The sequence below is a fragment of the Molothrus ater genome, chromosome 7, assembly GCF_012460135.2.
Source record: "Molothrus ater isolate BHLD 08-10-18 breed brown headed cowbird chromosome 7, BPBGC_Mater_1.1, whole genome shotgun sequence".
In the NCBI taxonomy this organism is placed as follows: Eukaryota; Metazoa; Chordata; class Aves; order Passeriformes; family Icteridae; genus Molothrus; species Molothrus ater.
The window spans coordinates 19,241,291-19,268,006 of record NC_050484.2 but is presented as its reverse complement, the minus strand read 5'-3'; the positions used below and the strand labels follow the sequence as shown (position 1 = coordinate 19,268,006).

General features: G+C 41.3%; 1 protein-coding gene across 1 annotated transcript in view; it reads left to right on the top strand.

Moving 5' to 3' along the window:
• The first annotated feature begins 250 nt into the window (after positions 1–250).
• The window catches only part of CERS6 (ceramide synthase 6), a 99,049-nt gene continuing 72,583 nt past the window's right edge, over positions 251–26,716 (top strand). Inside the window, exon 1 of the mRNA XM_036386701.2 lies at positions 251–541. Within this exon, the coding sequence (XP_036242594.1) occupies positions 372–541 (170 nt within the window). The 5' untranslated portion in view covers positions 251–371. The remainder of the gene's footprint in view (positions 542–26,716) is intronic.

Sequence of the window (26,716 nt, the reverse complement as noted above, 5' to 3'; positions counted from 1 at the left end):
CTGCTCGGGGCCCCGGCCGCGGGACTGCCCCTGGGACGGGGTCCCTCTCGCTCGGGCCGCGTCACTTCGGTCTCGGGCTCCGGTGCTGTCTTTCGGCAGGGGAAAGGGGCGGGGGAAGGCGGCTCCGGACCGCCCGGCCGGGGCCCCGAGCAGCGGCGGGAGCCAATGGGTGCCGGCGCGGCCGTGTGACAGGCGGGGCGGCCGCTGCCCCCGCCGGGCGGGGAACCTGCACGGCGGCGCTTGGCAGCATCATCCGCGGCTGCGGGGCTGACACACGCCTCCATCCTCCTCTCTCCCGGCAGCCGCTCACACGCGCCTCGCCGCGGGCGGAGCGGAGCGGAGCGAGGGGCGCCGCGGCAGACAAAGCAAAGATGGCAGGGATCCTCGCCTGGTTCTGGAACGAGCGGTTCTGGCTGCCGCACAACGTCACCTGGGCGGACCTGCAGAGCACGGAGGAAGCCGCCTTCCCGCAGGCGGAGGACCTCTACCTCGCCTTCCCCCTGGCCTTCTGCATCTTCATGATCCGGCTGCTCTTCGAAAGGTAACGCCGAGCCCCTCGCGTCGCCCCGGGCTTGGTGGGTTGGGCGGGCCCAAGGGCAGCCGCGGAGCTTTGTCAGCCCGGCGTCTTCCCCGCCGCCGCTGCACTGCCGGCCTTACCGGGCCCTTGCGTTATCCCTGCCCCCTCGGTCGGTCACGTAGCGGGCCCGATGCAGGAAGGTGGAGGGCTTCGAGAGGCAGCCGGCGCGCCGCTCCCGCTGCCTGCAGCGCGGCCCGGCGCGGGCGCTAGGAGGCGAGGTCTGCCCGGGAATGGGCGCAGCCCTCCCGCCACCTGCGCCGGCCGCGGCGGGCGGGGGAAACGGGCCCTCCGGCACCTGTGCGGATCGGGGCGCCTGCCCGCGACCCACGGGCTGCGGCGGGGTCCTGTCCGCCCCCATCACGGAAGCTCCGCCAGAAGAGTGGCGGCCGGCCGCGGTGGGAAGTGGTCCCGGCAGGAGAGTTTGCCCGCGCCCCCGCCGCAGGGCCGCTCTCCGCAGAGGAGCCCGCGCTGGGTCCGGGAGCGGCCGGGAGCTGGGGCCGGCAGCTGTTCCGCTGTTCGGCTGTTCAGCGTGGGGCCTCACGTGGGAAGGGGCAGTTCTTGGTGAGCTGAGCAGAGCTGTGCGTGGCCAGTGCAGATGGTGTCGGTGAGCGATGCCGAGTGTGGGAGCACTCCTGGGGCTGTCGGAATGTGGAAGCTCAGTGATGAAACGCGCCAGGCGCTGTTCATCTCTGAACCAAACTCACCGTTCTTCGAGGCTGCTGAACTCATAAACCACGTTTCACAAATACATAAATACGTATATATGTATATTTAAACATAAGGCGTCCGACTAGCGATCGGTCGGCAGGGACGGTGTTTTCTGTGCGTGCTCCCGAGCGGGTGCTGAGCAGGGGCCGCCTGGCACGGGGGGCAGCTGAAGCCAGGTGGGTGCTCGCTTGCGCTCGCTGCTGCGCCGCCTGACAAAGGTGCTGCTCCCTCAGCCGCTGAGAACAAAAGAGCGATTCCTTATGCCAGCACCTACGTGTTTTCAGTGTTGTTTTCTTTGGCATGCTATTAGGGTAGTCAAAGAAGATAAAGAAAGACCGGTAGTTACTACATGCCAGAGAAGGGCTGTAAAGATACTTTAAAAATGATAAAAGAGCTTATCTGCCAGGTACTACTTCAAATTTCCTAAGCATTCTCTCTCCCTGGTTATTCCTAGCTTGTATTCCTAGCTTGGTTGAGAGAACCATATTTGTTTTGAAAAATAAGCTGTCACAGGCTGTTGTTATCTTCTGTGTTGTTTTACAGATTTACTGAACAGCAAAAATTGTCATCTGCCTGAAAACCTGAGGTTGTGAAAAGTTAATCGAAGCAATTGAGTTAAATACTGCAGTATAGTTACAAGTGGAGTAATGAGTGCAATTACAAGTATTTAGATTATGTCAAATAATTAATCTTTTTTTTGCAATCTGTATGGTGTGTACTTCTGAGTGTTGAAAGCGGGTGCATGATATTGCATCTCTTGTCATCTGAACTGCAATAAGCATCACAGCAGGACTGTGTTTGATGGATGAACAGCTAGTCAGAGATACAGTTTCAGCCTCAAGTTTAACTCACGTTTCTGCTAATCTTGAGGTGGCTTGATTGTAGAAGCTACTCTGATTATGTAGTAGTTTGTATCCACTTACTCTGGTTAATATTTAATTTTGCAAAGCATTATATTTTTAAGTGTTAATTATGCATATAGATGAGAATACCAGTATTTTTTAAATTCTCTTGTATTCATTAGGCAGATTTTGAAATTTATATCTAGAAATGTGTTCTGCTAACCTGATTGTAGGTGAGAGACCTCCAAAGATGTTTTATTAACAGTTATTTAGGTATGTGTTTTTTCCTTTTAAAAGTAAAATCAATTTCATAACTCCCCTGTGAGAGTAGGATCAGGCTGTTTTGTGTGGGATTAATCCACATGGCATGGTACAACAGTGATTTTTCATGTAGAGCATTTTATTACAGCAGGCTGGGCAAAAGCAACTGAACCTGTTTCCACTGATGAAAGCAGGGGGATTGTGTATGACTTTGAATGATCAAGCTTTATTATTGCTTATTGTTAATTGGTTTTTTCAGATTTCTTTGCTTTGGTTGTTGGGAGCTACAGAAATCCTTCATGCACATCATCAATTAAAGATCTGAAATTATGCATGATTTAGAAGGGGGAAGAGAGGAATATCTTTAAAACTGTTTTTTTTTTTTTCTTCTCTATATTAAAACATGGGGGTTTTTTAAACTCAAGTTGTGGATGACTGATGTATGTGCTGCATCCTGCAACATACTCTTACAGATGTTTAGCAGCTATGGTGATAGCAGCTAAAGAAGAAATAAAATTAGATTCTGTGACACATTTTAGGAACTCGCAGATTTATTTTAGATCTATGACTGTACTGTAGTATTTGTAACATCAATGTATTGTCTATTTTGTTTTGTAAGATACCCTAACTCTAATACAGGTGCTCTTGTAATTCTGCACACTGGTAGGTAAGCAAGGTGTTAAGAATCTGATGATGCATTTTATATCCATTATCTTCAGACTGCTTCATAGCAGCTGACTGCTATGCTGCTGTAGTAGTATGGTTTATTCCTCTGCTTCATAGGAAGGGTTACTAACGTCATGAATCCTCACAATTGTAACAAATACAGTTTGGGGGAGGTGGACTTTACATGTCTTTGCTTACAAAGTTCTTGACATGTTTGGGGGATGCAACTTGCAATGCTGAAAGTTGATATTATGTTTATATTCTATATACATATGTATTTGTGTGTACATATTTGCAGGTGGTATCGAAATGATAGAACTTGGAAATTTTGTACATATACATGCATTAATTACAGAGTTAATCCTAGGAAGATTGTTGTTGTTTGTTACTGGTTTGGTGAATCAGCTAACCAAGCCAAGAAGATAAGCTAGACGCTACTTTTTTTTTTTTTTTTTTCTCCTTTCAAATGGGTTACTTTTTTATTGATTTCCTTGTCCTGCTATCCCTGACCAGCCCTCTTGAATGAATGGAAAAGAATGATTAGAACATTAATGGTATCCTCGGTCACCTCAGCAAGTGGGTCTGATGATGATGAGTGCTCCCAAAATAAGCTTTGGTCTGAGGTACAACCTCATAGCCATGAGATTTAGTGGATGTATCTGCTGAGGTTATTGTAGTTATGGTGAGGTGTTAAAATACTTTAAAAGCCTTTTTTCCCTTCCTTCTAGTTCGTCTTTCTTTAAACACAAAGTACATTTTAGAAAATTACAATAACTCAGCACAAAGATAGTGTTACCTAGTAGTTTGGAAGATGGCAGAAGTTTAGCAATGCAGTGAGTAATGTGGAACATATTTCCCTGAGTATGTATCCATTTTGTGTGTCTTACTATGTTTTTTAAAGGCATGTAACAATTAAGGATACCCCCTGTACTATACAATGCCTTAAGGTAATATAAGTCTCAATAGTAAGTCTCTGTCTCCCTGGATCCTTTCCAGTTCTGCTGTGGCAAAGACAGCTTAAAGCTGAATTGAAACTGGTCTTACTAAGAGCAGGGTGTTGTAGTTTTGATTGGCCTAAAAAAGATAAATAAACACCTGTTGTTCTGGGTAAATACAATTTTTCTTCTTTTGTTTATGGGATACCATGGCTCTTCTCCCTCTGTGCTAGACCTCACTGCTCAGAAGCAGCATCCTTTCCTAAACTCCTAAGCATTTCCTCTGTGAGGAGTGTGTGCTTATACAGAAACTGTATTCTCTCAGCAGTCAGTGTGCTTGATGGACACAAAGCAAGAGGGTAACACTTCTGTTTTAGAGACTTTTCTCAAAAGAGAAATTGACTGAATTCTCCAAAAGGATTCCTGGCAAAACAGATTTCTGATGTGGTCCGGCAATCTTCTGAGTCAAGCAGCCTGATATTACTGCTTTCTTTACACTTGGCTCACCTATTGAAGTTACTCATACTTCATCTTTGCACTGTAGTTGCACTTTATTTTATTTCCCTCATCTTGTAAGCAGCAGTTTAGGCTCAGATCTAATGAAGTCACTCAGTGAACCAGCAAACCACTTATACTGCTTATATTGTAATCCAGCCTTGATGGGGAGCAGTTCTCAAAGGTGATGCTGATATTCTGCAGTTGATGGAATGGCTCATAAGGTCAGAGATAGCTTGATTATATATAGCAACAGCCCTCCAGCTGCACTGACTTGAGCTGAGCCAGCCACATCAATTACTACTACTCCAATCAAGATACTGTAGACACTGAGCATATGGAAATTCATGGCTTTTATTCGAAACTGCTTTTGTAATGATAATTCAGTCTCAGAGGTAACCTCAGCTGATTTTCATTTAGTATGACACAGTAGAATACCTAGTGAGTCTGGGTGACATGATACAATGACTGTATGAGCATGTATATATATTTTTTTCCTACCTTTAAAAATTCATTCAGATGGCAATACATACAGTCTTATGAGTGTTTCTGGTGTTTAGTGTATATGTACAAATTTTATTTTTTTACTCCATAGGACACCTAGTATCGGTGTTTTTTTTACAACAAAAAAGAGGCTAGACAGGATACAAATTTTGGAAGTGACTGTATTAACTTCCTCTACTTCCAGCGGCCCAGAACCTCATCTGGAGTGGTTGGGTGGGGCACTGATGGCTCTTTCTGTCAAAACCTTTTTCCAGGCTGTAATATTTATAGATTTTTTGCTTACTTCCCTATGTGTTAGGCAACATCTGATCATTCAGGTGTAGTTCATTTGTATGTAATTGGGTGCATGTGTTCTGACAAAAACTTTCTCAGTTCTTTCTTTACCTTTTTTTTATAATTTATTTTTTTTCATAAGATGACATATAGGGCTTTTTCTTTTTACTTGATTGCTATTTACTAAATGTTTAATTCTGTTGAAATTGAATAGGATATTGAAATTGCTAACTTATATGAAAAGACAGACCCTGTAAATAAAATAACTAAAAAACTATTTCTTTTCAACTTTAAATCAATTTCATTTTAAAAAGTAACAATAGATCCTTACCAGTAAATAGCTTTAAAATGCATTTATAGCTTGCTGATTGTACTATTCATTTCTATGTGTTTAAGTTACTAATTTTCTGTCATTTATCTTTTTCTTTATATAACCAGTTTTTTGTTTCCTAGGGTTTCAGGGTTGAGCTTCAGCCACTAATACTTACAGACTAACATTTCCCAACAAAAGGATTGTTTTACCTGGAGAGCTGCTGTCTGTCTTGGCCTCTTACCAGCTCAGACCAGTGCAGTGCATGCTCATGCACACCGGTGCTACCAGTGCTGGCTGGTACACATCTCTGCTGTGTAATGTGGTTGTGTGCTCACACAGAGACTTAGAGTGTTCCTTTAAAAGAAGGTGGAGTGGATAAAATGCACGCTATTTGAATGTCCTTCATATAAGACCATTTACAGATGTGCGTTAGTGTTGGTCTTAAAATTAGGAGTTAAATGGGAAATGCGTGCTGAGCTCCAGAAGAGAATGCCATTAAAAGTGATTCCTAAAATATCCACGTGCGAGAAGTGTGACAGCTAAACCACAGCTCTGCCAATGGAAAGGTTTCAGTGACAGGTCACTAGTGGGTGCTGGGAGCCTGTTAGTGAGGCAGAGCCACGTTTAGTGGGGTTTTGTCTGAGTGCAGGTTCCAGTTACTGGTAGCAACTCCAGTTTGGTTCCTGCCTGGATTCCTGCAATCGCGCGATTGGATCCAAATTACCTGTGTTATGTCTCTTTCTGCTGCCCTACTTCTGCCTCTGTCACTGATTAATAGGTGTTTGCCAAGGATTTACTTTTGGAAAAAGAATAGCTTCTGGTATGCTGCCCCTTTCTAAGCATCTGCAGACCAGTGTCTTATTAGTCCATATGAAATATTTAGTAAATTAACATTTGGGATATTCTGTTCCCTTAAACCTATCTCTGTTCCTGTCAACAGGGTTGATGCCTGAGCTGAACAGTGTTTATTTGACTGTATTTTGGGGGGTGGTCTGTTCTTTTTTCTCAAGTTGTTAAATATCCCATGCCTGCCCTAGGCTGATAGTTTATTAGCATGTGGTGTTTCTGTGCCTGTCTCAAGAGGGTCTTGGAGTTTTGAGAAGAAAGTTAAAATTACAGCATAAAACTATATAACTTTTGTAAGTGATGTAACCTTATATAATATCCAGCTGTATGCTTAAGACTGTGGTTGACACCTGATGGGCAGTGAGATGCATATGATGTGTATCAACAGTTCCTTGGAGTTGTTGATCTAACACCTGGATTGCCCAGTGAGTGACTTCCTTCACTCACTGGGCACTTACAGATTTTGTGAGACAGCCAAGGGAAAGGAAGGGTCTCTGACCATGAAACATGTGAATCTCTGATTATTTGGAACAGGAGGAATCACTAATGTCTTGCTTTAAGGCGAGCAAAGTTTCTGGCAGTTAGATGGGCTGAGAACTTCTGTCCTCTGGGAGGAAATGTTTTTAGCACATAGTCCTTACAGAAGACCAACTCTACACCCTATGGTGTCCATCAGTTTCTGGCCTTTCTGGTTATTCTGAACTAGTCAAACTGCAGCCAGGGTGAGAGAACTGGAGTATTTAGCACAGTCAGTTGAAATCTTAGAGATGGTTTTCTGGTGGAACTGTAACACAAAGTTGTGACTTCTGCACATAAAATAGAGAGTAAACTGTACTTTTTTTCCCCTATGTAGTTAATACCTCTCTTCATAGCAAATTCTGCTGTTGTTAAGCTTTAATGTTTCTGAGCAATTGTAAAGCCTCATGTAACTATTATTGATGTAGCACAATCAAATTTTAACTCTCAAGGTAATTGTACAATTAGTAAGAAAATTTAAGAATTGTAAAGGAGTGTAACATCCCGTTAACCATGTCATGTATATTGGCTATTAATCCAAGTTATGTTTTGCACAGGGAGGAATGAAATGCTAAGGGTCTCCAGACTACCTTGTATTAATGAAATAACTTTCAGGTTCACTAACCTAAAACTCATTTTAATATTATAAATGATGCACATTAGTTTGGTCTGCAGTGACGAAAAGCCTTCTCTGTGCTCACAGGTCACACTAGGATAGTTAAAGCAAAATAGCTAAATCACTTGTATTTTTTTGCAGTGCAAGTGCAGTAGAAGCTTCCTTTTAATAATATCTTCACTGTATTGGTTTCTCCTGTATGGATGAGGGCAATAGCCTATAGTACTATATTAAAATAAATAAATCTAGCTATAGTGAATAGTGGTGCACAAACAGAGGTCAGAGTTTGGAATGTGTTCATTGGCATCAAACCTTACGTTCTTGAGGCTATTTGAGTATTTGTGCTCTCAGTAGTGTTTATCATTTGCAAAAGCTAGTAGTTCTATTTTTATCAGTAGTGAAATAACATAACATGTGGTGTCATCAAATCTACTCACTGCCCATTTGCCATCCTCTGAGGTAAACTTAGTATTTTTTAGCTCTGCAAGCAGAAAGAGAAAAAGGCTTAATTTTGATTTAATAAAAATGATGCTGAAATCCTCACTTCAGCATTGGGATCTCTTCGGTCCCTTTTCACCTCTGTTCCTGACTGATTTCAGTTCTATATGACATTGAGGAAGTTCAGATACCTGAACTTTAATTGGGACTGCTGTTTACCATGTCTGTGGGACTCCTGTCTTTTCACTGAGAAGACAGTGGAAGTGAAGACTACTCTCAGTTCATACTTTCCTAAGGTTTTTGACAGAACTTTAAACTATGAAAACTGCTTTTGTACCAATGCTGTCTACCTTGAAATGGTACAAATGAGCTAAACTGCCTAGACTAATGAGAGATGCTTTCCTTCAGTGGCAGGGAATCGCTTATTTGAAATAAGACTGTGATCTATAGCTCAAAGTAAAGAGCTTACTCAAAAGCAGTCCCTGATCACAGAAGTAATGTGAAAGGAAGATCAGAGTGGTGTGTTGTGATATCCCTTCTGCTTGCTCTTCCTCCTGTCTGTTGTGACTGTGTGATGTATGTATTGCTGAGACACAGTTGCCTCCATAGTTATAGACTGCTTGGTGTGCTTTTTTTAAGGGGACTGCTCAAACAAGGTGTGTGCTTAAGGTGTACAGAAATTAGCCTTGATATGGCAACTGCTGAAACACTGTAAGTGGGCAGTGTAAATGTGGAATGCTAGTGTAAACCAGTGGGCATTACAGTGTGACAAAGCAGACAAAATTAAATCTACATGAAATGAAAGTGAGCTCAGAAATTTTTGGAGTGGTGGGTGAACTCAGGTAGCACTTCTCAACCAGCAGGAGACCTGTGCAGCTGGGGAGCTGGAGGGCTCCAGTCTCTCATCAGCTGACTATCAGGGCTACAGCTCTCCCGAGCTCTGCTATAGCAGATGAGACCAGTGCTTTGTCAGGACCAGAATCCCCCTTACAACTGGTAAGACCAGTTGTTTCTGTTGAAAACAAAGTTCTAGGAAATGAGTGGGTCATGAATATGTGCTTGATGACAAGCTTTTCTGCATTTATCCATTAGCTTTTCTCAAAGATTTTCTGCATTTGTCCATTACCTTTTTCCACTTCAATACTTGTAGTTGTCCAAAGCATGCTGCTGGATGATGTGATCAGGTCCAGTTGGGTATAATTAATTCCTGTTATGGGCATCATGTTGGAAAGAAACTGTTGAGAAAAAGAAATGCAGATGGTTAGACCACAAGCAGAAACGTGTTGTGTATGTATTGAAGCAATAATTGAGTGGTTGATTCTTATCTGTCAATTTTTCCCACACAGTGGTATGAGAGGAGGGTGAGAACTGATATGATAAGAAAGTAGCCTGAAAATATTTCAGTAGTTCCGGTGCCAAACGTTTCCCAGTGTTACAACACTTGTACTAAATTAACAGTGATTGCATTGTTATGATGATGACAAATTGAACTGTAGATGGAGTCCTGGGAGTGCTGGTGGACAGAGATTCTTCTTAGTGGTGTACAGTGAAAGGACAAGAGGCAATAAGTAATCAATATGCAGGAAATTCTGTTTAAACAAACTTTTTCTTGGGATGGTGGTGAAACGCTGGACAGGTTACCCAGGGAGGCTGTGGAGTCTCCAGTTGTGGAGGTACTTGGAGAACATGGGCATAGTCCTGCTCTGATCCAGCAGACTTGGTGATCTCCAGAGGTCTCTTCCAACCTTGGTGATTGTGTGAAATCACAAACCTCACAGAATGGCAGAGGTGCAGGCCTCCAGGGCACTCCTGAGACCTGTGTCTGGATGAAGTTTGTAAACTGTGTTGGAAAACTGAATAGGAGAGGATTAAGTTGAAGTTTACTGGAAGCTTACAGAAGAAAATCAGGGCAGAGCACGTAACATTTGATTGAATGGACATCTGGAGTTCCCATTTTCTGTAGGATGGATCTTTTGATTTTTATTGTAGTCTGGTGTGTGAGCAGACAGGATGTAAATTGATAAATAGATGTGGACCTCCTCTACCTAAGACAGGAATTAACTTATGGGTACCCAGAATGAAGTCTGAGTTGCTTTGAAATAAACACATTCTGTTCCCCTTCTAGGAGGAATGCTTTGAGTCTCCTACAGCACAAAATTTGATTATAATAGGCCATTTTGAGGATAATTATACTTTTGTTCCACTTAAGTTTTTTTCTTCTCAACACTGCAATATTTTTAAGATGATTTTGGGTTTGAAAAAATTCATGGAAAGAGGTGCTTAGACAACAGAAACAGAAATCACATGCTTTACTGGAAAAGCTTTTATTCCCTTTGGGTTCAGGATAATAAGAATAGATCAGACTTAGGGGAAAAAAGAGAGAAGGCAGTCTTTAGTCTCACGTTCAGTAATTCTTTATATTGGTAATAAAATGCATAGTTGAAAATATATTTTTATATGTGTGTGACAGAGAGTAATTTATATGCCACAGTGGCGTCATATCACTCTGATGCAATGTGCTTTTTTCTATTTTGTTTTTAATATCCTTACATCAAAAAATAGTTGTAAGGTGTGGATGTAAAATACTGACTGCTCTAGAAAATGAGATATTTCGAAATGTCACTTTTTGGGGTGATAATGAAACAGTGATACTTGACACAAGAAACATATCTTTTCTCCTAATTAGAGGTACTGTCATGTGTGCTAATCTGGAATTGTTATTTTCTAGAGCATTTACAGGAAACATGAAAAATACTTGATTTTCTTCCAGTTTGGAATGAAATGGAAAGTTAGAAATGTCAAAATTTCATCAGGAGCAGATGTCCTGACTTTCAGCCAACACTGATAAATAGATTTGGTTACAAGACAAGGATATAGAGATAAAAATGAGATCTCTGTAGCATAACCAGCCTCCAGAATCACACATTCTATTCTCACCAGAGTTAGCCAGTTTGTATCATGCATGATACACAGAAAGTTTCATTGTGTTTTTCTGCTTGTTTGTTTGTTTTGTGTTTTATTGGAGGAAAAAACTACCCCTTAACAGGTACTGTGTAAAATTGCCTCTTAACAGGTTGATTTTTTTGAAAATAGGCTGATGGTTTGTTAGAGATGGCAAGAGTTGGAATCTCTAGCCTGACATTTACCTTCAGTTGCAAAGATGAAGAGTGATGGCAGAAATAGGACACTACTTCATCTTGCTTACTCTTCCACTCAGAGCTGCCTCCGAGATTTGCAGAGAGCCCAGCTGCTTGCATCCATCACAGGAGTATTCCCTGTGTTTGGCCTTGTTTCCCCAATAGTTCAGGTGTAACACCTGAGTGGTTTAGAGCTTTAAATACTAACAACAAACCTCTTAAGTAAGTTGCTTCAAAGGAAAGAAAACTTCAAATTTCCCTTGAAGGATCTGCTTTTACACTTATTCTTAAGGATTTCAAGGGTTTCAAGTTGATCCTAATTTTATCAAGGATCTTTCTCAGTTTGGTGGAAAAACAATGTGTTGGTCATCCTCAACTGAAAACCCTTCATGTGCTTATCAGGAAGAAACCATAGCTTCTTTGACATTTTCTTTCTGTAAAGTCCTGTATCTGTTACAGGAAATATTTTTTTAAATGGTTTGAAAATAACCCAAGTGCATTGACTAAGAAAATGACATCTGCTAAATAATCTGCCATCCTCTTCCAGCTCTCAGACTGGAGCACAGCACATTGAGAAGCTCTATACAGAGAGGAGGTATCTGTCAAAGCAGGGACGTTGCCAGCTATGTGGTCCATAAAGCAATTCTGGGATTTCAGTCCTCCATAATCCAGTGTTTTGTGCACAATATGCACAGGGCCTCTGCTTCCCTTGAATACCCATGGCTGACTTGAGACCTTGACCACAATAGGAAGGTGATATTATGGACTTTGTTGGACTTTTTTGTTTATTTGTGGTGGTGGGTTTCTGTCTTCGGGAAGGCTTGTTGGAATGATGAGCCAAGGCACTAGTATCCAACATTTTACCTTCCTGTTCAAATGCAGAAATTTGAAATAAAAAGCAAGATTAGTTCATCTTCATATATAAAAACAGTCCTTAGAATCCAGATATTACCACTTGCATCTTGTCTTCTTTTTCAGACTTGTATTAACTTCACCTGGGGCTCCTGTGAATCTCTTGCAAAGCTTTAGGCCTGCCTGGTGCACATGGACTGGTAAATCCTAAGTCATACATGAAAAAATAAGGGTCAGGGGTTTTCATGCTCCCATCCCAGTGACTTCATAGAGTTTGCTGTGGAGCATCCTGGATTCCATACATCAGGGTAGTTGTTGGTCTTCCAACATTAGCATTTGTTTTCTTTAATGTAAAAAGAGCATTAATTTTGTGAAACTGTATTACATGCATAAAGAGTTTTTTCACTCAGTTTTATCAGGTTATTTGCAAACAGTAAGGTCTGCAGGAGGTGTAAATTACAGCGTCTTTGAGGGTGGTTGAACTGATTTGAGGATCTGCATTACACTTGAATATAATTCATTTATTCAAATGTCCTGAGTCTGATTTTCTGCCAATATAAATTAGAAATCAACTTTTGCTGAGTTTTACCAGCATACAACTTCTGTGAAAGACCAGAAGTTTTATGACATTATGCATGGTCATGTGTATCCATGGAATTTTAGTAATATAGTAATCTAATCTAGTAATTAGGTCGCTGTTTTAGTAATTATGAAGCAAAGCAACTCTATCTCTACCTGTATATATAAATATGTAAAAAAAATATTTTTTGCACTGCATTTTTCTTTCCTTGACTAAGTGCCAAGTTTTCCCCCCTCTTCCATTTCTTCTGGACTAGTAGTTTGTGTGCAGCCAAAAAGTATTAATTTTGTCTGAAAATCCTCACACATGGAAGGTTAGTTAACATTTCATGTCACTAGAATGACTTGTTCTTTTTTCACAGAGCAAGAAGTGCTCCTGCATTCTGCAGGGTGATGGAGCAGTGAAAGGGACCACATGCTAGCCTTGCTACTCCTTCCCTCAGTCCCTTTAACAAGAACAGCTCTAACAGTGACTGAAGCCTGAGCCTGCTGCTCGGTGACAGGCTGCTGGTACACACCTTGTGGACAGCTTTTCTGTGTCCTGCCTCAGTTCTGCTCTTGCACAAAGCTGCTTTATGGTGGAGAAGAAGGTCTGAAACATCTGTGCAGTGGTTGTAGCTGCTGTCTGCAGGTGGTCAGGGTGGCCTGGCAGCAGTATTCAGGTGTTGCCCTAGCAGGCAGTGTGCTGCAACTGCATTGCTGTCAGTCTGTGTGATAGGCAGTTTAATGCGAGCCCAGGCATTCCATAGTCACTGCCACAGTAACAATATTAGCAGCTATTGAGAGCTCTGAGTACAAACAGAAAAAGGAAAGTGTCTTCCTTATGATGATGACAATGGTTGTTCCACATGTGATGATTTTGTGATTTAGAGAGTACAACAGGGTAGGTGTACATGTTGATATTAAAATAGGTTGTAATGATGACCTCCATCACTGTCTCAATAAGTCTGCCACTCTGCTTCACAACAAGGCTTTTTTGCCTTGCCTGCTACTGCTGCAGGTATTTGTTTATACTGAATGACATAAAGAGGCCTCTGAATGAGTACACTTGCATAATGAGCAGTGCATTCATTGGATCCACCCTATGTTTTCTTCCAGCCTCCATTCACTGAGCTTTCTTTAATTGAAGGCTTGGCAAATGTTCCCTCTCAGCTTTGCCTACAGAAGAGTGGTTACCAACCATGATACTTAATCACAGGAGTGAGCCTTGCATCCTTCTGACCCTCCACACTTCTGGCCTGTAGGAGAGTAATGAAAAGTATTTTGGTCTGGTTTTGCTGTTGACATTGAAAGAGTGAGGCTCCTGATCTCAGGAGGTCTAAATTTGAATATTATAGTCAAGTAGAGGATTAAAACTTAGTGTGCTTGTGTTTTCTGATTATTTTGAGTAATCTATCATGGGGCCTGGGATCCTTTTTTTATGATATGGACATAACTACAGTAACTGCTTATTGATTCTAAAAAATTTTTAGTGAGAACTATCACAGATAGCAAGAAGTTTTTAGAACTTAATGCAGAGTGAGAAGCTCTAAGCTGTAACAGCCACTGAAGAGTTAATCTTTTTTTTGCTTCTTAAGACCTTCTTGACTATTGTCTTGACTGGAAATTTTCTAGCTTATTACTTAAAAGAAAGAAAAGAAACTTCATGGTTGCAAAATGCAAACTGTCAGGCTATCTTAATTTTAATCGTATCACCTTGTTTATCCATATACAGTCTTCCCAGAAGAGTCATACACATTTTCCTTTCTCATTTCTTACCTCAGAAATTGTATTGAAAGCATAGTAATAATAACAGTAGTAATAGTAGAGTTGATTATTTGCCTGTTTTGAGGGGATGTTTTCTGATGCCGGTCTATAAAGGGAACTTAATGCACATGAACAGTTGAGAAAGGTCTGAACAATAATTCGATGATTGCATCACTGCCTGTGTCTAATAAGGCTGTGTAAAAGTAAAAAACCAGCAGAAGGAAATGCTGATGCTGTTCTACATTTGGCATGGGATAATGCTTGGCATGAAGACCTGTGAGTGGAGGAGTGGCAGTGCACTACACCAAAGAGATGTGTCCTCTTTATTCGGCTAGAAAGAAATAAATTTTCTAACTCACTAAAAATATGGATTGTAATAATGCTTTTGGACACCTGAATGTTATCTAGGACACAAAAGAAAAAATACTTACAAAGTTTTTCTCTTGTAATTGTTGTCATTTTAATGAAGGACTTTTTACTCTTAGGGTTTATTTATGACAATAGCACACTAGTGGAGTGTGCTTCAGCTCTGAGTTTGTAGTTCTAGGTTGAGATCTTTCTTCTGCAGCTGGATTATTTATGGTATAAACAAAATAATGATAAAATGTAAGTTCTTTTGGTCCTACTGCAGAACAAGCTGAGTGAATTTGGCATTCCAAAGCCTCTTAACAGCATTAAAAGAATGAGTTATAAAACCAGAAGTTGGAATACTTCTGTGCCATCAATAAATATTTGCATCTCAGATGACAGATCACGACAAGTCAACCCCCTCACGAGTGTGAGTAATGTAGATAATTTTTGTGGAGATGCAGTGCAGCAGCCACATGACTTGTGGTGTGACAATCTGCTGCTCTTCAGTATCTTGACACTTCTGTTGCTTACTTGGAATTTAAAGTTTAGAGAACTAATTACTCACCAAACTCTTCCTGTACTTGCTATTTAAAAATGATTAATGAAAGAGGTTGAGGACCAGAGGTAGGGATGGGGCAGAGAAGTAGAACTGGAAGGAGCTCACAGATGTCTTATGGAGTGGGAGAGGGGAGTGGGACTAAAGATACGTTGTGTGTGGGGAAAACATGACTGTGATGTAAGTCTGTGCACCTGGGCGGACTGTGGTGTAACCAGGCATGCCTGTTTGTTTGTGTCACCAGAAACAATGTGTTTGCAACTATTCCCTTCAGATACACTTCTAAATTCAAAGGTATATGAGAACACTTATATCCTAGGCAAGGAAGAGGCTTGATGTATGTATGTCTTGTCTTCCTCAAGTTGCTAGTGAAACATGAAACAGACCTGAAAATTCTTCAGAAGAATCCAAATTTTACCTTTTTTAAATTTTTTTTTGGCAGTAAGAAAGCCATAGCATTGTATTATTGCAGTCTGGTCCCATGTGGAAAGGTGTAGCATGCCTGGGCACCACACCCACCTTCTTGCAAAATGATTAATGAAGACAGATGACAACTAAGAGTTGCCAGCTGTGTCAAAATGATTATGGACTGGTATATATTTAGCTCTTCTGATGACATCTAGAAATCTGTTATTTGGGAGGGACAGCACCCTTTCTTCTCTTTCCAAAATAAGTCAATTAATAACCTTCCAGGTTTGTTTGGAAAATGTAGGTACTGTTATTTCTGGAAGATCTTAGTGGTAGATTCAGCAGAACCCTGGATGGTCAGTGAGACCAGGAAGTGGTTTGAAAGGTAACTGAAAGGAAATAAAGGAGATTTATGTAAAGTGTCATTGGGGAAAGTGACTTGCATCTGTAGAGGTTAAAAATAGTGTTAAAATGAGACGATTTCTGATTGATGAGCTGAGAGTTCCAAGAACAGAGGATTTACAGCTGAGGTGACAAACCCCAATATAGCCAAGAACAATGGGAGACCTTGAGTATGGAGCAAGTAGGTGAAATTTGAGTCTGGTGAGCCTTTTGTGAGAAAGAGAAATATTGCTATTGTTACTTGTCTAAAGTGAATTCTACTTTGCCCACTGCAACTGCCTGACAAACTCTGTTGTTGGCAAACCAGGACTGATAAAAGGATTCTTGATTTTAAGATAAAGAACATTTCCAGTCAGCTAGGCAAGGCATCCTTCATGTTCTCAAGCTATCACAGTACAAAAGTACTGCTTAAATCATCTGGGGAACCTAATAGCGTGCTACTCCTATAACTTGAATAGGAGGGAAAGTTTCTTTTATGACATTAAGAATAATGCCAAAGAATTGTTCGTGTTTTATGGTGTGCTGTAAGGGGGGATGTGTGCCTGTGTGTGTGAGAAAAATGGTAATGTTCTCTAGTAACCCAGAACAGTTATGATTGCCTGGATCATCTAGAAGCACAAGATGTTTTCAGCAATTAATTTATAGACTGAGCAGATGTTCATTGTGGCAAGAACCCAATAGAGGACTAGAGCTGTTCTCTGAAAGACTCACAGATATTTTCCCAATAACTGAGGCTTAGGGAAAAAAATCTGCAAACTTTATTTGGGGATTTTGAGAAACACCTGTTTCATAAAGGAGATCTTCTGTTAAGTTTGTCTTTAGACTATCAATCATAAGATACATTAATGATCTAACACAAGGAATTTAACAATTGAAAAAAATTGCTTTCTTTAAATAGTTTGAATGGTTTTGAGAGCTATTGTAAATTGTATAAAACATTAGTTTGAGTAGCTTTTTTAATAAATGAAGGAGAAAGTAATTTCCAGCTTAATTTTTGTGATGTCAGCTACTATTTTAGAAGCCAAAATAAACTTGGCATCATAGAGGAAGCAAACCTAGCTGACAGTGTTGATCTGCTAGACATCGTTAAATAACAGCACCAGTTTCTGATTGATTTGTGGGGAAAAAACCCCATACTAATGCAAATGAAGTTTCACAAGTTATTGTACAATTTATCTATTGAATAGGGTAATGAAAAAACACCTTTTTGAATCTCAGTGTTTTTCATTGTGGGGCAGTATTTAAAACGAAAGATAAATGAAGGAAGTATTTAGGCAAATGCAGACATACTTTCTCACCACTGTTCATAGGATTAACACAAAATGAGCTTTGCATTTTTCTAGAAGCAAAAGATCTGTTTTAGACCATCATGCATGAACACAGCTCAAGGAGAAATACTGAGTGTTAAAGTACAGGCTTCAAAACTGAGTAAATGTGCCAAATGTTGCTACCTGACAATGTAGTGGTTCCAGAATGTTTTTAGTTTGGCAATTCTCTTGCAAATGCTTGTTTTTCCTACTTTACTTTGTCAACTCCTCATATCTACCTCAAGAATTCCATCCTTGCCATTTCTTTGCTTACCCTCTGATCCAGTATACATTCAACAGAGGGTTCAAATTCTGAATGTCTTTCTGGGTTCAGGTCCAAGATGCTTCCCCCTTCTAAATGTTTCACTGTCAAAAACCTGATGAAACAAGCATGAACCAATCAGCCCAAAAGAGAGCCCAAACGTTTTCCTCAGGATTTCCATAGTTGTTTATCTAAGGTACTAAGGCAGTAATTGTTTATGTCTTAATGAGTTAAGGGTGAAAAATTATTCAAGACAATGAAAGTACAGCTGTAACTGCTATAAATAAGATACTACTCAGAAACAAAGGCTAAATGGGGCTAGTTTAGATGAGTTATGTGTAGCATAGCCTCAGCTTCAAAGGAATTTAGCCAAAGGCAGGAATCATAAAAGTGAAAAAAATTATCAAAGACAAAGGTTCCCTGTGCACATTCTAGAATTTAGGATGCAGTCTGTGTAGTCTGCTACTCAGCTGTATACTGTGCTCCAAATGGCTTTTCTGGGTGGTCTGGGATAGTCCTGGGTTGGCTGGTGAGAGAGAATGGCTTCAACAGCACGATATAAACTCTGCACAGCACCTATGTGGAAAGTGAAATGATGATGCTTTCCATTGAATTGAACTAAAAGGGCTCAAGACTGGCTGTGACTTTTGCCAGCCGGCTCTACAGGTGTCACATTGCACACTGGTCATTCTTTTCCACAAAGGAAATGAACGAGGCACTCCTGCCTAGCAGCAGCACCCTCCCCTCTGCTCCAGCACTTGCTTTCCCACCACTGGAGCCCCTTGGCTGCAGTCCAGTGCCCCTCACATGGAAGGCACCAACAGCAGCAGCACACAAGGCTGCTGGCACCACATGGTTTCAGGAGGTGCTTGCCAGTAAGAGTTGGGACTGGTCCACCCCAGCCTTCAACTGCCAGTCAGCAGTCCTGTGGCCCTGTGGCATTCAACCATGTGCAGGCTGTGGTATGAGCCTTGCCAAACCAGTTAGGTTGGCCATCACTGCAGTAAGTCAGGAAGTTGATTTCTTCACCTTCTTGCACAAACTTGTCCGGTAGCACATTGCATCTGGTGGAAATAGGGTTCAAGAGTGATTTGTTTTAGTGTTTGCCTGATACAAAATGGCAATTTTTTTATGACCATGAAATAGAGTCTCTTCTGTCTCTGCAACAGAAGGAGAGAAATGAGTAAAAATGAGTAAGCTGCAATTGGACTGCCTTAGTCCCTACATTTTGTGAAGATTGAAAAACCCACTTAATGCCTTTGTGATGGTGAATATATGAATTCCAGTGTGTGAGTCCTTTTTTCCAGACAAGAATTGTTTAAACAATTCTCAGGGTGATGAGTAGATATAAACCTAATAGTATAGTTTCTCTTTGAAATCTAGTGTCAAAATGGAGATATTTATGAGATTTCTAAAACTGTTCACCAGGAAACTGTACAAAATACACTAGCAAGATGTCATTAAAAGCAGCAGATGCTATTATGGTTTTGCTGCAAGCACAGCAAAAGTGAAAGCACAGCAATTCCTCTATTTTTTCTTCTTTCTAGCCTATATTTGTCTGTCTCTTGCCCCTTTCCTTCTACATCTATTTTCTGACATGCATCATTTATTTGATTGCTAATGAACCCTAGTACATTGAGTACATGTGCTCTAGGATTAGGATTTGTGAATAGGAAAGACTATAATGATTTAATTTTTTCCCCTTCCATCTGTAGTTGCACAGATGACCCCTCTGATATGTACCAGGCAGAAACAATTTGAGACCTGCATGACAGGTCTGTTAATTGATTCCTTCAATAACTGCTGAAATCTAAAGCCGGGGAGGGCTGGGGAGGAATGGCAGTGAGGTTGACTAGCAAAAGATTTGACCTAGTTTTTTCAATCTGCATGGCTGTGCAGACAGAGTCAATTATAAATCTGCTGCTTTAGAAGAGCTTTTTTTCCCCCCCTATGTGAACAGCTGCATTGATTTTGAATGTTCAAATTTGGTGTGTTAAAACATAAAATTTTGTAATCATTGTACATACTGTAATGTGTCATGAAATATGCGTGTGTGGTGAGGAAGTAAGGGAAGTCACCTACTTCTGGTGGATTTCTGTGGGGTTTGCTGCTTTCTGCCCTGCTGCTTCATCCTCTCCTGTGTGACATTCCATGCTTGGCTTTTTGTCCTGCCTGCAGTATTTCTGTGTATGTGAAATACACTCACTATTTGCTTTGCATAGGAGTTATCTGGTACTGCTTTGCACACAAAGCTAAAGGAGGCTGAAAGACTTTTGTTTTAAAATTTTTGATAGCATCTCTAAACTAATAATTTGGCCTTCTTATATCTATTTATAGCACTTGCCCTGGCCTTTGCTTGGTTTGCTTGTTTGTTTATTTTTCTTTCCTTATTTAGCAATGAAGCACCAGGGATTAGTACTAAATTCTGCAGCAGCATGGGGATTCATGACAGGCTTTGACCAGAGCTTTGATCCTCCAGATGCTCTGAATAAACATGACAACAGACATTTGAAGGGGGATATTCAGTTGCTGAATAGATTTATGGATAATGTTTTTCTTCCTTTTGATTACAGATTCCTTCTAGAATGCTTGGTTAACTGATGCATGGCTCTGGGGTTGGCCAGCCCAACAAGGGATTTTTACCTCTTCTGCATTTCTTAATAACTGGTTTGGTTGTTGAGCTGTTTGCGTCTGCTACAGGAAAACCATAACCAACTGAAAACCAGGAAACTGACTTCTGTTCCTGAAGCTGCTGTGAGATCCTGCTGAAATGGTATCAGGAGACTGCATAAATCCATCCTTGCTGGTTACAGCCTGGCTTCTTAGCTCTCTGCCTGGAGGCTCTCTTTCATTGTGCTGTAGGCAATGGCCTTAGAATATGGCTTTGTGCTGCTTTGCAGTTTCTCACTGTTTGCTTGTGATGTCTGCTCTCTTATGGCACTGGCTGTGGCTCCAGTGTTGGTTGGTGCCAGGTGGAGAGGCTCTTGAAAGGGCAAGAGTTTTTGCAGCTCTCAGCTGGCAAGAAGGGGACCACAGTGCTGGGGAAAGAGCAAAGCAAAGGTGGTGCTTGGAGCAGAGGAGGTTCTGTAGGCTTTGTGGGAACTCCTCCCTTAGCCAGCCTGTATGTGTCAGTCAGCAATATTGCCCTGCATTAGGCTTGGAACTGGATACATGCTGCTGTGCCCTTGGTGTAGCACCATTCATCAGCCCTCCTTCTTCCTTCCCCCTTTGGTTTGCCAGTGCTTCTCTCTGAAACTGGAGGGATATCCCTGTAGGTAGAAGCTGATCTTGCAATGGAATAATTTCGTCACTGTTTCCTATTCTAAAGGAAAATTTGGAATTATGCCACAGTCCAGGGTATTCTGAAGACTTTTGCTTTTCTTTATGTGCCTGGCTGTAGCTGGTGGAGTCAGCAGTCAAGCTTTTTGGGAGCCAAGCTGTGCCAGTAATATTTCTCTAGAGGGTCATGGCTAACATGCATGTCAAGAAAGTGACTGTCAGCCCCAGGAGCTGAAATGAGGTGCTCTGAGTATCCTTCTTTGGCATCATATCTGCTGGCCTGACATTCCCAGTTCCACTCTGAGCAGTGATCTTGGGCTGAGGTACTTGGTCATGTATCTTAGATATAGACATCATGTCTAATTTGTTCTCAAGGGAGGACAGAGTTTGATCTGTGATTCTCTGTAAAGTTGCTAATTACCATGTCCTCAGTGCCTGCAAAGCCTTGCTGCAGTTCAGGCACTGTGCAGACACTTAACTGATGTGCATGCTGAGTGTTTGGAGTGTATGCAGCAGGGAAGTGTGAGGGTCTGGGCAGCACGCTGGCCAAGTGCATATGGTGGGCTGTAACATCTGTGTTTGCCTAGGCTGTTATGGGCAAGGCTTCAAAAGGAGTCCTGCAGTAACTCCTGCTTCAGTATTTCTCCTCCCTATTCCATCTTCTCCTTTCTTTGTCCTCTTGCCAAGTGTACAGCACTCCAGAGTTCAAGTGCAGCAATATTGCACATGGCTAATCTCTAACCCAGCTGGGTGAGAGACTGGCTGTCGCTTCCATTTGAGTTGTCAGATGAACAGAGTAGATAACATTCTGGAGAGACTTTGTGCTTTTTGGGCTGAGCTGCTTCATAATTGTCCATGTGCACCAGAATGCTCAGTTTAGTGCAGTACCCCGAGCAGTGGGAAGAGCTCTGAAGACCTGTGGAAGAGCTGATGCCCAACAAGGCAGTGTGTTTGTATCTTGTGTTCTGCTGGGAGGGTTTTGGGCGAGCTTTCAGAAGCATGTACACACTGCTGCTTTGCTCAAACTGCACCCAGACATTGCCATCAGAGTCGTTGTAAAGGATTTTTTTTCCTTTTTAGTTATACTCTTAAACAAGAATTACTCAGTGACTAACCTTAGAAATTATGTTTCTTACCATTAAAAAAATGTAACTGACAATCTACAATTGTGTAAAAATCTTCTATAATTATAAAACTTGTATGGGTTCCCAGTTTTGGTTTGCATCCCAAGCAGCATGCATTGTGGTGTCTTTAAAAACAAATAAATAAGCAAGACAGTTCTAATGATCCAAAGGAGATGAAAAGGATTATGACACCCTAAACAGGAATACAAAGAGTAACAAATACTTGCCACTTGAAGGTTTTGAGTAACTATTTATCTTACACATATTTTGTGACCAGCCAGGGCAGATAGGTGCTCTGTGTACTTTTCAGCATGAAGCACCCTTCTTATTTTTTTCAAATTCTTAATAGTAAAAAGCCACCTTTTCTGTTACTATCTTAGCATCGCTTATTTGAGGCACCTAATAGCAACCACTGGGGAACAATGTTACAGTGTCAGCTCAGGCTTCCTCAAGTACCCACCTGCCCAATTTAATTTTTTTCCTTCAACTTCTGCTGGTAGAGGTGGGTGTTTATATTGCAATACTATTAGGAAACCATGATTTGGTCAGGTGTCCTGTAGTCAGGTGTTGTTTGAAATTGTAGTCTGCAAAGTTGCTGACAAAAATCTTGTCATGAGCTAAAATAAAAAATGATTGCAACAGTTTCTTGTGTGTTTTGATGTAGAAAATACACTTGCTTATGGATCCAAAGTGTAAATCATTCAGAAATACCCAAGACATGAGATGACTTCTTTTTTTTTCATTTGACACGTGCTGCAGCATGTTCAAATGCTGTCAGAGCTGGTGGGCCAGCATTGCTGCTGCAGGGTGAGCTCCTCTAGATGGCTGATAGCTGTGCATGCAGCTCACCAGTGCGTCCTGCCCCATGGCTCCCTTCCCTGGCTGAGGTTTCTGGCTGCAGCAGCAGCCCAGGGAGTTGTTTCCAAAGTGTTGTTTGGGTGATCCGCTAACAAATCCTATTATTTGTTAATGGGATTTGTTCTTGCACTGTTTGGTCCGATCACTAATTGTTTATCATGCATTAGGGCTACAATGAGATGCCTGTCAGCTGTGTTTTGAGCTTTCTGTGTGCAAGACTCGCTGTTTGCCTGTGTTGGCAGGTTTTGCTTTGGGACAGCCTTAGTGTGGAAGGCAGAAAACATAAGGCTGTGCATTTCAAACACTGCTGTGTAGTATTTCCTGCACGCTGGTGGGCACTGGTTTCCCCAACTCCCCAAGACAGGCTCAGAGGGTCAGTAACTCAGTTGGGGGCCTGGGTGTTCTGCACTTCTGCATACAGAGCTGCAGCTGCGTTCCAGATTGCTGCCCTACCTTTCTGAAACAGTGTCCTGTTGAGCTGGCAATTAAACAAGAAAGCTTTAAGAATATTTAGTAATAGAATAGAAAGATGAAAATGTACAGGAAGACTTGGAAGCTAGTGAGGCCTTGCTTTTCATCTTTGTTGAATGTTTTGATCAGTCCATATGGTATTAAATGATCATACAATGCAGGTAGAAGCTACTCCTTAAAAGGGGTCCATCTGAGCTGGCTTTAGAGATTTTAGGTGTGAGCACTTGTATAAGTATTTTAATAAATCTTTTTCTGAAGCACTTATTTGGAAAAAAATATAAAAAATGTTTTGAATTATAGATATCCTAACATGTTTTTTAAATCCTTTTTCTCAGAAGAGAATACACTGTAAGAAATACAAAATCAAATTTCCAAAGCAGAATCTGAATATGATCCTGTGATGGCTTAACTTGAGCATCTAGATAGTTCACCTTCAATTTTCCAGTGTCTCAGTTTAGTGATGCTGTGTTGATAGAGTGAATAAGATCAGATCACTGATCCAGCTGAAAACTCCATGCTCTTCTGGGCTGGTGTGCAGTGATAGTCTTCAGTTTCTTGAAGCCCAAATCACTTCTTCTGTGGCTGCAGTAAAAGTGGCAGAAAGCGACAAGTGAGGGAGAGGGAGCCCAAGCACTTCAGGTGGCTGCCCTCGCTTAGTGTGTGGTACCTGGGCAGGTAGGAATGGCTCAGACCAGCCTGCCACATTCTGTCTGCCAATTTTGAACAGTCCTTATTTGCTTAAGTAATACCAATTCAAGGATAAAACAGGGAAAATTTATTGTGTTGTTTGGCTGTATGCTTCTTTAGGAATAGGTTTCCTGAATATCTACATGTGTCTCTTACCTTTTTGTATTGGAAGCTAATCAGAAATAAACCAAGGAACTACATTTTTGTACCAGATAGGAGCTGGGTTTTGTTCTGAGTTTGTGTAAAGTGTCTGGAAAGAAATAAGGCTCTAATTATTGTATTTTAGTAGTCAGACACTATGCTGAAGTTTGATTGTATATACACACATATATTAAATGTACGCACACACAAATATATAAAAATATATGCTATTACATATGTTTTATATATATATGGTTGTTTCAGTGTACATATATGTTTGTGTTCATATACATACAGAAAATACAGTGAATTAATACTATTGTGATCATTTTGTCGTTAATACCTGCCAGCCAGAATGAAAATTGGTTCCTCTGGAAGCTCCTGCAAAAGATTTGATGATTTTGTGACCTAGCTCTTGGAATCAAAGTTTAACCTCCAAGTCAAACCAACCATCCCTATTTCCAGTACTTACAGAAGTACAACCATCCTGCAGGGAGGAATCCATGACCAACAATTCCCTCTTCAAAGGGAACAGAATAAAGATTTAGTATGAGCACTCTACTCAGAGCAGGAAAGTTCCTGAAACATGTCCCACCTCCTGAGGTGGGGAGAAATAGGATTTGCACCAGACATAGTGGCTTGCCCATAACATTGAGGCACATATTGAAATTCTCTGTCTTATGCCATGACAGCCCACTAGCAGTACAGAAGCTGAACTCAAGGACAAAGAGAAAGCTTGAAAATATTGAAATCCTTTGTTGTGTGTGCTTTTCTTAAGTTTGTGGCACTGCCAGGTGGTGTAATGACAACATTCAGGAGCAGAGCATGCCTTCAAGTCATGCAGGCAGGCTGGGTCATTTGCTCAAACACAAATGCACACTTGGAGCAGACAGACAGAGATTTGGGCTTTACTTTTCTTGCAGCTCCTGCCCTTGCTAAGGGCCTTGTTGCATAACTCATGGAGCAGGGCAGGAGGTAGGATCCTTGTGCCCTCAAGCCCTGAAATATTTTAGCGACTTAATTGTTTTTTAATGTTCCATTGAATATAAAGCATTATTTATCTTCTCTGCTTTGAAAAAATGTTTTCTAACCTGATATAACTTAATACGTTTCTGTTCTTGGTGAACAGTATAATTTCCCAACATTTCAGATACTTGTTAATATTTTCCAGGAAGTTGTTGCTGAACTCTTCAAGTTCTGTTCTGTGACTTGGTAAGATCTTTAGACTGTTTGTTGTTAGTGATTGCTAGGGGGCTAGGGCTTTTTAACAACATCCTTCATTATTTGGCCTTCTGGTAATAAATAGATCAGTAAATAGATCAGAAGGGAAATACATTAGAATGTAAGGGGACATTGATGAGACAAGTTACCGTGTGCTGATCAGGCTGAGACCTACCATGGGGGAACCTGGAGGAGTAGCTTTGACTTTCTAGTGGGCAGAGCTATGTTATTTATCAAAATGATTGCTGAGACTTTTGCTTTAAACAGTTGCTGTAAGCCACTTAGCAACTTTTGTGTCTTGCCCAAGTGGCAGGTAATTGCAGTTTCTTTTGCACGTTGGAATCTGCCTTGGTAGGTAAAGGAGAGCTGCAGTACAAGAACGTGCACAAGAACGTGCACCTATCAAAAGCCCAGTGGATGGCATGCCTTGGCTGTTCCTTTACTGTAGACATGGAGATCAGTCACAATTTTTGAATTTTTTTTGCTCATATGTTAAAGATATGACCAAAGTAAAAGATGAAGTAATGCTGCAGGGCCTGGGGGATTAGAACAGTGTCATTGTGTTACAGTAACCTACTGCAATTTAAATATTAATTTCAAATTAAATTGTCAGTCTTTAATTTCTTTCTGTGCTGTCTTCCTGCCCTTTCCCCTGTCCAGCATCAAATCCCATTTGGACCCTGTGTCTTTTCATATGTAGAGGTTTTATGGTTGGTTCCTTGCTTTGGTTGTCCCACACTTGCCGAAATGAAGCGACTTATCAGCTCTGCATTTTAGAATTGGCAGAGGAAAGTACGAAATCTATAGTGTCAGGAGGGACAAAGGGTGCTTTGGGATTGACTGTTCATTTTTACCCAGTGCAAGAAATTAAAAAGCAAAACCAAAACTGGCCAGCAATGAGTTCAAAATGAAGTGGATGGTTCTCCTCACGGAGTCTGAATTTTCACTGGAGAGCTCTGCCATAGACTGTGGAAAGTTTTCACAAGCTCAATGAGCTACTAGTGCAGCCTAGGGAGGAAGGGTCAGCTCTTTGGGGACTGCTATGTGCAAAGATGCCTTTTTTGGTCTAAAAAGTCCCTAAGCCACAACTTTCTAGAAGTTGGGAGAATATTTTTGTCTTCACTGACCTTTAGCAGTGGGCTACAATTTTGGAGCCTGAATTTTACCATTGACCCTGACTTGTGTGTCCTGATTTTAATGCAAAAAGGGTGAGAGTGATATCTTCAGAATTGTATCATCCATACCATCTACTGCCTTGGTGATGGTGGTGGAGGGCAGCTGAGAGAAGGCACCATGGGTTAGAGGTGGGGGGACTGGAGTCTATCACCATTTCCATTCCTTCTCC